Consider the following 13390-nt stretch of genomic DNA (forward strand, 5'->3'; position numbering starts at 1 on the left):
TGCAGCCGTTTCCCAAAGAAAAAACGTCTCGCTTATAATCTATATCAGCCATTAAATAAGCATTCAAATGCAAAATTATCTTCCCGGAAGTACGAAGAATGACAGGTGAGCCAAACCAGACCAGCAATAGATAACGGTATTGCTGAAATAATACGACACTTTCCCCAGGATCAACCATGCCAAGAAACTATACAAATCAATCCCACAAAACAATATCTCACCTTACTCCAATCATATAAAAGCTAGACCAAGAAGCAAAATTGGAGGCCAAGAAACTATCTATCTGAACACATTTAGCTGAGCGTAGGTGCATATTAGAAATATCAAGATTTTCCAATACAAAACATAAAATACGACATTGCCAATGGTATTTTATTTACTTTCCACGCAGCTGACACTAAGATTCGCCGTAAGGTTTAGTTATCCTGCTGTTTATGACAATGGTTACATAAATAACAAGAGGATTTTCTTCTGGCATATCGCACACAGGTTGTATGTACTTGCACCTGAGAGATTGGAGCAAGTAATAGTATAACACTCATTCAAAAGATGATACTTCTTTTCGAACGAAGAAGAAGCCAGTGGGACCATCATCAGGAAGCAGGGCTAGCCTCACGGGACTTGCAGCCCCTTCCTCTACACTCAGTATGCCAGCATTGTTGTTTATATCTGTTTTGACAAAGCCAGGGCAGACACAGTTGATGCGGAAAGTTGGATAATCCTTGGCCACAACTCTTGTATACGCATTCATGGCTGCTTTAGATACTTTATAGGCAGGCAAAAAAAGAGGCCATCCTCTGGTTTCTAATGAACCCTCTTTGAAATCTTTGAGAAACTTATTCAGTACTTCATCAATTTTCTCTTCTGTAAGGCTTTCGGCATCACTCAACACTCCTTTAGCCCATTCACAGGGTATATTCTGAAACAGAAAATTGAGACGAGCTAAGATCAATTACAATGGGCCACTGCCACACAGTTAAAATGATTATGAAAATAAAATCTCCAGCAAGTGGATCAAATAAGGCTATGCACACCGTTTTCATCTATGTTCATAACCCATACGTTCAGATGGCATAAATCTTTCGGGAGAAAATAGGGAAAGTCATTTCGAGTCTCCATGATTCCATCGCTCGGAATGGATAATAGGAAAGTGAAACTTTGTAGGTTTCCCCCGGACGAGTCCTATCTAAACCAAACACTTGAATTGACACGTGAATTATGTAACTGGTTATGTGTTTTGCATTCCTTCTAGTTAGTTCTTGCCATCCAAGTATAGCCATTTCTAGGTATTACAGGAAGATAGAACCACCATCATCCAAGAACAGTGATAATCCTTTCTGCAAGAGATTCCAAGTCAGAAGTACAACCTAGTAATGCCTGTATAAGTTTGTTAGCAGGGTGCACAGCTTGTACTCAAGGATTTCGTACCTCCAACTTGCCCATCCCAGAAGAAACATTGACAATCCTTGGCGAACCAGATAACTGGAGCAGGGGAATAAAAGCCTCGATCATCCGTTTTGCTCCATAATAGTTTGTTTCCAAGCATTCTTTGGCCAGCTCATAAGTCTGAATCATCGTTGTTTGGCCTCCTGACTACATGGGCGAGACAATGCAGTTACGTCATTTTGATAGGCTGGAACGTCTTTCCTATTAGGCAAATTCACAGATCTATGATAGAAGGAAACTGTACTTCACAAATCCATTACTTGAACAAAAATCTCCCCCCATGGCTTTAGCCATCTATTTGAAAAAGTACATTTTACACCTCCCTTCTCCGAGGCTTTAACCATCAAGTTTTATTAAAGCAAATCAAATTGGTAAAACAAGGCCTATCACCACTGGACCTAAAATTTCATCATAGTATCACAATTACATAACGTGATAACGGAAACTAACAAGTGAGACTATAAGTTCAGGTAACACTCTAAGGAACTCGAAAGAAGAAAGCTGTGCCTAATTTGTGACCATCTCACTAGCAAAGAGTGGGAATAAAGCGTAAGTTTTCAAGCAAATAAACCAATCATTTATAAAGACTCACCCCGCCAGCATCGGCCCTTGAAGCTTTTACAGCATCCGAATTCATCATAACCCCACCAATTCCAGCATTGTTCACCTGCGGTAATTTGAGGTTTCCCACTATCATCTATGCACATACCTCATTGAGGTGAGAAAAGAAAAAAGACGAGAAAATGAAAAGTCAAGGCATCACAACAGAGATTCGGAGGCCATCCATAACTAATAAATAAAGCATAACTCACTTGAATAACTTCAAGAACCATGGGATGATGAGAGACATTACTTTTTTGTACACTAAAGCATGATAAAATTCAACTAAAATAATTCTATCGAGCGAATCAAATACTACGTTCGTGGTGATTGTTCTTTTAAAATGGATTTGTGGACCAATATAAATAAAATGGGAAGATGGACAATGAAATGAAGAAGCTAAATACTTCCTTTATTCATCCCAATCGTTTTCCTTACCAGGGCCGGCCCAGGCCTAAGGCCAAAGAGGCCTGGGCCTCGGGAATTCAAATTTTAAGGGCACTCTAATATTATTTGTAAATTAATATATATATATATATATATATATATATATATATATTATTTGTTCGTTTTATAACGCAATTGTGTTTGCTAGCTCAGTGGTAAATTGATTTTTGTTCATGTGGAGTGTCCGAGTTTGAGTCTTCTAGGTAGCTTTTCTTTTGAAATGTTTTTTCTCCAAAAATAATGCTATTGTAATAGCCAAGTTTCAAAACCAAGTCGAGTAGAATTCAAGCTAACCACTTTAGCTGTTGGTGACAAAGCAATTAACATGCATTATAAAGTCTAAAATAGTAATATAAAGAAACATTTCTATCATTGTTGTTTAATTCTAAAAATACGTAGAACACCACCCCACAATTTAGCATTGGGCATCCAAATCCCTTGGGCCGGCCCTGTTCCTTACCATAAGTAAAATCCTCCGCACAAACAAACAATAACACCAATCCCCATTCAATGGGTGTACGAGCAGGCCGCAGGGAGGACTGGATAGGAGTAACCCCTGACAATATATGACCAAAGCTCTCATAAAATTTGACCAAAAATAGCAGCTCCCTATCCCTCCATAAATCCAGGGACTCGAGGGGCTGGACGCTATACATTGGAACACGATAATCCTCCACAAATCTGAACACAGCCCATATCTCCAATTTGAAACTTAAATGCAAAGGAGATAGAGCGTATTACTAAGTAATACATAATTTTCTAATAGAATATAACTGGAATAGGTTTTGAAACAAGAACAAAGAAAATTCGAGAAATGGGTTTTCAATCATACCAAAATATCTAGCCTTCCAAACAGGGTCTTGATAAAATCAGCAAGAGAAGCAATACTAGCTGGGTTAGTTACATCAAGCTGATGAAACACCACAAGATCCGAGAGGCCAAACCCTTTGAGTTCTTCAAGAGCCTCAGTACCCCTTTTCTCATCTCTGGCTGTCAATACCACCATGATTCCATTAGAAGCTAATTGCCTGCAGATTCCAAATCCTATTCCCTTGTTTGCCCCCGTAACAATGGCATACCTACAGAAAGAAGAAAAAGAGGAAGATGGGCTCGAAAGTTTGCAGCTTTATAGACACTGAATGAAATTTGCATTCTAACCCAAACGACAAATGGAGTACCTTTTTGTTTCTGCCATATCTGACAAGTGGCCTGAGGAATGGTTGCTTCAGTTCTTGCATAGCTAAACCAGCATCACAGCATAGCCGATCATGGCTTCTGCATTCTCTCTCTCCCAGAGTGAGGAATCAACGCCCCCTCAACCTTCTATAAAGCTTGTATCTGCTTCTTCTGTTCTCCCGGAGTTACGTAAAAAATTGGGTTTTGGTTCCTCCAGAAAAAACAAAACAAAAGGGGTTTAGAGGCACCAAATTTCTGTGACCAGCGGAAAGAGATGTGTAAAACTTTTGACCATGAGTTTATGTGGCCAGCATTTTTACGAAAATCCTAAGGCTCTGTTTTTTCATATCATCCTCCCCCTATTCTCATAGTGATGAGGATAAAGCAAGGGTTGATGGAAGGAATTGGAGACATGTAGTTGGAAAAGCAGGGGTGCATTCATCGAAAAGCATTTGTGGTAGGGCTCGGCGTTGAAAATTGCAGGGAATTCAATTGAATGGCAAAAGTGTAAATAGTGGTGAGAAAAAATAGCCATTTCAAATTTGGTACAAGATTTGGTTGAGTATCAAGTTTGAGGAAAAAATTGAGTAAAACACAAATTTGGTACTGTATAAGTTTGAGTAAGGAGTGGAGCTTCAATTTTGGTGGTTTTTACTCAAATCCAAATTTAAGTAAAGAGTGGAGATGCTTTTACTCAATCTTATAGGAGTACCAAATTTGGGTTTTAGTCAAATTGCTCTAATAAATATGGTTGTTTATAAGTGTGTGGATTCGATACGTGTCTCGAAAAGGCAAATTCTTTTACCGTCCAATGAGAGGGGTTGAGGGAGGAGTGATTTGCACCTAATTTCCTCGTAAGAGTCTTCGAAGGATGAAATGTTAGTATGTTACTCTCTCCGTCCCTGTTTGTTTGTCCAATTTCGACATATGTGTCTTTTAAAAATTTATCTATATCTCATAATTTATAATGTTTTACACAATTTTGAAAACATCATATTTTAGACCTAATTGAGATCTATTAAATAATATCTATATTGCATAAAAAATATTATAAATTGAAATATATAGACAATTTTGTAGAAAATCCCAAATAGTAAAAAGTGACAAACAAATCGGGACGGATGGAATACCATGTCAATAGGACATACTATTACTAGCATTTCAGAAAAAAGGACATACTACTAGTTTTGTTCCGTTTGATGCACCTCATTTTTTTGAAAGATAAACTCCTACCTCATCTGCATTATTATAACCAATATGCCTAGGTACACTATTTTCATCCACTATATTTTTTTGTGGGGTTCATTTCGGATTCTAAAAATACAAAAAAATATTCACAAATTTTAAAATAATATTTTATGAGGTCATGTAAAAAATCAGCGTTGATGAATTTCACCCCTATAAATCCAGAAATAATACTTACTAATATCTACTGTAACAGATTTTTTATAGCGCTTCATAAAATATTATTTTAAAATTCATGGATATTTTTTTTTTATTTTTGTGAGATCCTGGATGTGCCCCACAAAAAATATAGTGGATGAATGTAGTGTATGTAGAATCTCTCGTTGGACAAAATATTCCCATGTAAGATTTTTCCATTAATTTGAAGTCTTATATGTTGTGCATTTCTGTAAGAGCAAGTTTATCGGTGGGTATGTAAACTACCTTGTGAACAGTTCACAAATCTATTTTAGCTATCAATTTTTACCAACACAATCCATTTTACCTATTATCTATTCAAATGTTAATTTTTCCTTTTTCCAATATTAAAAATAAAGAGAGGAGAAAGGAGGAAGGAGGGAGGAGAGAGATAAAGAAACAATAAAAAAAGAAAAGAGTATGAACAATGCTTAGGTAAAAATGATTATGAACTGTTTACAAATGTGTTTTACCTCATCTTTTACCTAATATGGTGCAAGCATGTTTTTGTGATTTTTTTTCTCTCCAAAATAAAGAAAAATGCATTTTACATTCTCTGATGTACTTGCTCTAAGTCGTTATTCTAAAACACATGAAAAAGGATAGGATATAGAACACAGAGAATCACTGATCGCTACGACACAGAAAAGGGAAGTTTGTCGGAGAGTAACCAAGCATGTTAACATAGTGCGGCTCGGGACATCTGAAGACATTTAGCCTGATCGTGTGAGCATTTGTGTCCGGGTTTACAGGCTTCGTTTTAAGAAAACCAACTCATAAGAAAATTCAGGTATAACACTGGAAGCCATTTTATTTTCCACACACACTGACAAGAAAATTCACCACATAGTTTGATTACCTCAAGATGTTTATACCATCTGTGACATAATCACCAACGAAAATCACGAAACAAACACTACTCATTCAACAAAAGATGCTACTTCTTTCCGATCAAAGAAGAGGCCAGAAGGACCGTCGTCAGGCACCAGGGCTAACATCACGACACTTTCCGCGCCTTTTTCTGCGCCCAATTTGCCGTTATTGTTGGTTAAATCTGTTTTCACAAAACCAGGGCAAACACAGTTGATGCGAAAAGTTGGATACTTCTTGGCTAAAGTCCTTGTATACGAGTTCAACGCAGCTTTGGATACTTTATAGGCAGGCCAGAGAGGAGGCCACCCTTTGGTTCCTATTGAACCCTCTTTGAAAACTTTAAGAAACGCGTTCAATACCTCTTCAATTCTCTCTTCTCTAAGGCCTTCGACGTCATTCAACACTCGTCTAGCCCATTCACTAGATATATACTGAAAACATTATGAGACAAATTAAGCTCAACAAACACTGGGGTACAATAAACTTCAAGACCATGGAACAGAATTTCTAATTCCCGGGAGACCACAACGAAAAATTAGCGAAATTTTGAAGTTTTCATGTTCCCAACCACCAAGGGCTATTTATGCTACTAAAGTACCTTTAACTTTCCCCGCTCAGAAGAAACATTGACGATTCTTGGAGAATTCGACAACTGGAGGAGGGGAATAAATGCTTCAATCATCCTTTTTGCTCCATAGAAGTTCGTTTCCAAGCATTCTCTTGTCAGCTCGTAAGTCTGAGTAATAGCTTCATTCGCTTTGATCTGAACATGAGACAATTCAGTTAAGTCCTCATGGTAGGTCTTGCCTACTACTCACATCCACAGTTCTATATAGGAAAGGAAGTGCTCATCAGTCATCACCATTCACCCCCCAACAAATAGAACAACAAAATAACCTTGTGTCATATATTACAAAAGAGTCCGTTTGTTTGACGGGCTACTAGTGAACACCACTAGCAAAAATGTGCCCAATTCGTGATCATCTCAACGGGAAAAGTGCAAGTGAACACCACTAGCAAAAATGCAAACTAAAACCAAACCATTATTCCATCCTTGATCCTACCAATTTGGATCGTCCACTCTAATTGAAAGGGAATCTGCAGAAAATTCAATTCTATAACTTGGTTCAAACTCTAACCGAGCTTCTAGGTCCCGTATCCACCCTTTTAGCTCTTAATATTCTTAGGAACCATTTTATAGTCCTCTTCAATAAAGGGGAAGATTATACATATCCACAGTAGAACAAACGGATCATGTGTAAAGATTCACCTCACTGCCAGCATCACGTGAAATTTTAAAGGCATCCCAATCTACCGTGGCCCCCAGAATCCCAGCATTGTTCACCTGCAATAATTCAAGCTTTCTCATGATCAGTTCAAAGAACTCCTGGAACTATGAAAGAAGAGACAAATCAACGATATCTACAGAAATGAAGAGACCAGACCATTACAATTTACAACTCAACAAGCAGTGCATAAATTACTCCTATGTCTTCTCATGGCAACCACTTTTTTTTTTATTTGCGTATTGTGCAATCAACTGCTCAATTATATCACGATAACCAAATATTGTTATCAAATCACTGGGATGGATGCTTCAAGCTAGAGATCTTCCTTTATCTGTCCTTTACCTTTTCCCCCCCAACAAACCATGATCCAAACCAAAACCCACCCACGTGATTTTGACAAGATAATGCAAAGGAGTAACTGGACACTCACATGGCTACTCAATTATACAGACTTCCTATAGAAGATGAACAGGGATAGGTTTCAAAGAATAAGGAAGAAAGAAATAACTTGGAACTGGGTTTTGAATCATACCAAGATATCTAGCCTCCCAAATTGGGTTTTGATAAAATCAGCCAAAGAAGCAATACTAGATGGGTTGGCTACATCAAGCTGATGAAACACCAAAAGATCACAGAGGCCAAACCCCTTGAGTTTCTCAATAGCTTCAGTACCCCTTTTCTCATCTCTTGCAGTTAACACCACCAAGATTCCATTCGAAGCTAATTGCCTACAGATTTCAAATCCTATTCCCTTATTTGCCCCTGTAACAATTGCATACCTACAGAAAGAATAATACAGAATGATGGGTTTGACTTGTGAAGCTTGGAGCTATAGGGACTTAAAGAAAAACATAAATTCTACCCATATAGCAAATAAGTACCTTGTTTCAGCCATGGTGAACAAGTTGGGATGTGCTTGAGGATGAGGAATCCTCCACAAGCTATTACATTGTTAACTCCATTGGCTAAGCATAATTTATCACCTGCAATCCTTCAAATTATTATGGTTACATTTCACTTCGCACCTCCTGTAAATTACGTCAACTCCCATTTGGCCCTTGCATTTTATATTGTGACAGACAAAACCCCACACGTACAGTTGAATCCGACTTTCCCTCTTCTGTTTGACTCATAAAAACATAATGGAAGCTCATCACATGAGTAGCAGATGTCAGGATTAAGGGTCATTATTGGGATTCCATATTTCTTCACTAAACAAAAAAAGTCAAATTTAATGGAAGTTTGACTTCAAAATGTTTCGGCCTTCAAGTTTAAAGATGAACTCCTTTACTTACCAACCGAACAGAAAATGATTGGAAGTTGAAAGAAGTTAAAAAATACCACATCAGTGCACTGGAAAACAGACAAGAATGATGTTGGAAATCCAGTCTTCAAAATGATGAAAGTGATGGGGTCGTCTCTTCAAAATCTGGAAACGATAGAAACCATTCGAGTCGCGTTAGGAGAACGCTTTCCTAAAGACAGTATTTGTCCCCACCAGAAAGTGTGCACCGTGTTACAACTAATCCGTCTTCAAGATAAATCGAATCCAAACTCTAGGTTCTTTCTGTCTGCGTTTGCACAAACGAAGACAGACAGAATATCCGCCAAGCAAATGTAAAAGAACCAAGAACTGATACTCTATTTTGAGAAATAACAAAATATTAGTTTGCCATTAATAGGAAGAGAATATGTAGAGAGAAAGAGAGCAATTCAGTACGGAATTTTTTCGGTCCATCGAGTGGCTTTACAAATGGCCTATTTATAGACTTATAAGCACCCTTGTATGAAAGGTTGTGTCTCTAGTAAACAACCATAAGAAATGGTCGTGTCTATTGAAGACAATTAATGGAAAGAACATGCCCATTAGTAGGCACCCTTTAAACAAATAATTAGAAAGGGCCATGCCTCTTGGAGGCACCCCATGATTCACATCCCTTCCTAATAATCACATTTTTCCCAAACGAACACACCCCAATTTAATGGGTGTTACAACCATATATATAAAGTCACAACTCATGTGAAAAAGTGTAGCAACCTTTCACAAAATCCTCACTTAGTACCTTTCCGAAAATTCCAAACTAAAATCCAATTTTATTTTGAAAAACTCCAACAAATGAATCATTAAACAAGTACAGAAAATATAACATGGGTTGCATTTTTTGTTGAAGACAACACGGGTTTCATTCACCAACCATACATCCACAAAGAAAATTAACAATATGATTGCAGATAATTTAAGTATAACAAGAGCATTATTCATCAATCCATAATTCCATATATAGTCCATTATCCTTGTGTATGGATATCTGCAGCCCTTTATGAGAATAGCATTTTGCTCATAAGCAGTCAACCACTCATAGCCAAGCCACTGCTCAAATACAAAATTCTCCTCTTCCAAGATGTCGACAAGTGAAAGATGAGCAAAACCAGACCAGTTGCAGGTAATGGCAAATGCTGAAATAGTACAACTATATAAAAGGAAAGTGCTTATGAAATAAAAAATTGAAGATCAACCTTGCAATTGGAAAACATTTCAATACGTGTGTGTGGATGTGTCTGGAGTTTATTGGCACACGAATCTGAGAAATATAAAGATTTTCATAGAGCAAACCCTTACATGCATGCTGACAGTACTATTCACCATATAGTTTAATCACCCCAAGGCTCAAGTTGTTTATAACAGTGGTTACACAAATATCACAGGCGTTTGTCTTTTGGGTACATTACACAGGATTTAGTTCCATCTTCATCTGAGAGAGTGGAACTAATAATATTCACCCAACAAAAGAAGCTACTTCTTTCTGAACATAGAAGACGCCAGTGGGACCATCATCAGGAAGCAATGCTAATCTCACTGGATGTCCAGCACCTTCTTCTACACTAAAAATACCACTGTAGTTGTTCACATCTGTTTTGACATAACCAGGGCATACACAGTTGATGCGGAAAGTGGGATAATTCTTGGCCAGAATTCTTGTATATGCGTTCATAGCTGCTTTGGATACTATATAAGCAGAGGAAAAGGCGGGCCAACCTTTGTTTTCTAATGAGTTCTCCTTGAAATCTTGGAGAAACTCGTTTAGTAACTCGTCTATTTTATCTTCTGTGAGGGTTTCAGCATCATTCAATACTCCTTTAACCCGTTCACTTGGTATATTCTGAAACAGCAATATGAAAAAGAAGAAGAAAAAAAAAACTAATGAGGGCCTATACAGCTGGTTTAATAAGTTTGAAAGTTTGACAGCAAAATCCTGCCGGTGGTTTAGGATATTGCTACGGATACGAGTTCATATGCAGTATGCATCATTCTGATTAGTTAACCATCATCATAATCATAAGTTCATATGGCATGAATCCATTGAGGGGGAATGAGAATGTTCCTAGAATTAATGACTCCATAACTTGGAACAAATAGAAAAGTGAAAGTTCTTCCTAATTACCAACTCAAGTGGGATCGTTTTTCCAGTATGAAGGGATTGGATCCCATGTCACCCATGGGAGTCTCTCAATGCTGGGAATGTAATACTACTAGTTAACAGTAATTCACTGCATCCATATGAAAACAGCAATTTGAGACTAACTAATATTAACTACAAAAGGATACAATAAGTTTACCATTATGGCAAGAAAATATGAGGTGTTTCCACCAAATCTTCCATATGGTTTTGCAAACCATCTTCTTTTCAATTAGTCTATCATCATTTATTTGGGTCTTCGTGATTTGATCAACTGTTAGAAAGGAGTGGAGATTTTGGAACAGGAAAAGATTCCTGATTACCTGCTCAAGCTAGAATATTATCCAAATTAGGAATCTGACTCCCATATCATCGTGAAAATCTCACATTCTTGCATGAATGTTAACCAAGTATCTAACATTTATCATTTTCTGAAAGTAGTTGAGTTCTCATAACTTAAAATCCGATAATTTTCCCCAACAGCTAGAATTCCTTATGAAACCAGCCCATTGAGTAACGGGCACTAGAAATTTATATACATCCCTCCTCTCTAGTTCTTGCCATCATGACATAGCTACTTTTGGTTCTAGCAAAAGATAAAAGCACCCCAGTCTAATACTATGAGAGAAAATTCCCTTTGGTAGGAGAATCAGACTCGTTATGAAGTTAATCTTCTGCTATGAATTTCAACACAGCTCAATTTCTCAAGTAAAAAATGAAGGCTAGCGATGCCTGTACTCGAGAATTCAGTAGCAGTGGAAATCTTACACTCCTGGATGGGGGTTAGACAACTTTTGTACCTTTAACTTTCCCATGTCAGAAGAAACATTGACAATTCTCGGGGAATCAGATAACTGGAGGAGGGGAATAAATGCTTCAATCATCACTTTTGCTCCATAGTAGTTTGTTTCCAAGCATTCTTTCGCCAACTCGTAAGTCTGAGTAATCAACTCATTCCAATTTACTTGGTCTCTAGACTGCATAAAGTGAGACAATTCAGTAACGACAAGTTTGTTTAACTGGACTAATAGTGAAGGGTTTTATAACTGATTACATGTAACCTCATCAGATTAATAGCAATTGGATTAATAATACCACACTATTTTTCCGATGAGTATTTAATCCGAGCCATAAAGGTTTTAACCAATGTAGTCTCCTCAGATATATAGTCCAATCCGATGCTCATATGTAGTCAAACAACGGACCCTAAGTGCCTATTACCAGCCATAATTCGATATTAGAAGGGATGTGTACTTTATCATGCACTCTATGTTAGAACAAAAATAGGAGAGACTCACCCCAGCAGCGGCAGCATCCCAATCAATGATGGCCCCACCAATTCCAGCATTGTTCACCTGCCACAGTTCTTGAAGTAATCACTGAAGCAATCGAAGTGAATTATGCACCATTTAGAAGGAAATTTTTTCCACAAACAACCAAAAATGCTCATCAAACCATAGGATGCTTCATTTTCCTGTAAAAAATCCAGTTTATTTACCAAACAAATGGCTACAAATGAGCAACGACTAGGTATTCCCCATGGCTTTCCACTTCTTTTAAAAAAAATTACTTAGCTCAAAACATCTAAAACCTAGTTTTACTGGGGAAAAATACCTGAAGTCCATTTTTAAAGCTTATTCTGAGTTTTTTTTAGATGTTGAAAAAGCAAATGACCAAAAAGCCTAAAGACTCGAAAAGTTAAGCAGGCAAAAATTTACTCTTTAAGCTTAATAAGCTCCAAATAAGGTGAAACAAATGGGTAATCACTCAGATAGTTGAAATTGAATATGAAGTGCAATTCCAAAAAATAAAAACAAACAAAACCCAGAGAAAAAAAAATTAGAAAGGAAAAAACTGAGAACTGAGATTTCAACAATACCAAGATATCAAGCTTCCCAAACTGGGTCTTGACAAAATCAGCAAGGGAAGCACTACTAGATGGGTTGGCCACATCAAGCTGATGAAACACCACACGATCAGAGAGTCCAGACCCTTTGAGTTTCTCTAGAGCTTCAGTACCTCTTTTCTCATCACTGGCTGTCAATACCACAGTGATTCCATTTGAAGCTAATTGCCTACAGATTTCAAATCCTAGTCCTTTGTTGGCCCATGTAACAACTGCATACCTATACAAACAAGAAACCAGAAAGGTGGTGTTTAAAAATTTTCTGGTTATAAGCACTAGGGAGAGAGTGACGGAGATGTAACTTTTTTGGTTTTTTTTTTTGGGTGTGGATATTCTACCGAAACACTTAAGTACCTGTTTGTTGCTGCGCATGTTTCTGCCATGGCTGAAAGGTTAGGATGTGCCACAGTGCCAGAGGGAGGAATGTTTCCGCTTCTATTTCTGCTCTCCAGCATTGGTTCTTTGACTTTTCAAAGAAAACAAACAATTTGGGACATCCTTACATAGAATACCACATCAATGCACTGGAAAAGCCCAATAAACGAGTACTGGGAGTCTTTTCATTAACCACGGGTTGCATTCACTTGAGGGGCCTTTGTGGCTCCCATCCTCCTATTCACCAGCACACCTCTGTTGAATAATTGAAGACAAGCGGCCTCCAAGTGGCATGGGAAATGAACAGAGGGTTTGCTGAAGCCTATAAAGCAGACCTCTGGCCTTTGTAATTTCCATCAAATATCAGATGTAGTGAGGTTTTTAGTCAGCAATGTAGT

General features: G+C 37.7%; 1 protein-coding gene across 1 annotated transcript; it reads right to left on the reverse strand.

Moving 5' to 3' along the window:
* Nucleotides 1–292: 292 nt before the first annotated feature.
* Nucleotides 293–13129, reverse strand: LOC131334907 (uncharacterized). Its single transcript, XM_058370214.1, has 20 exons — nucleotides 12972–13129; nucleotides 12591–12837; nucleotides 12010–12066; nucleotides 11512–11688; nucleotides 10035–10414; nucleotides 9637–9724; nucleotides 8595–8606; nucleotides 8279–8373; nucleotides 8135–8194; nucleotides 7786–8032; nucleotides 7235–7309; nucleotides 6563–6727; nucleotides 6016–6395; nucleotides 5951–5969; nucleotides 5763–5844; nucleotides 3672–3702; nucleotides 3326–3572; nucleotides 2039–2113; nucleotides 1429–1593; nucleotides 293–919 (listed from the first exon to the last, which is right to left on the reverse strand). Exons 1-20 carry the CDS (start codon nucleotides 13070–13072, stop codon nucleotides 539–541), a joined length of 3084 nt encoding a protein of 1027 aa, XP_058226197.1. The 5' UTR covers nucleotides 13073–13129; the 3' UTR covers nucleotides 293–538.
* Nucleotides 13130–13390: the final 261 nt, after the last annotated feature.

The sequence above is a fragment of the Rhododendron vialii genome, chromosome 7a, assembly GCF_030253575.1.
Source record: "Rhododendron vialii isolate Sample 1 chromosome 7a, ASM3025357v1".
NCBI classification, from domain to species: Eukaryota; Viridiplantae; Streptophyta; class Magnoliopsida; order Ericales; family Ericaceae; genus Rhododendron; species Rhododendron vialii.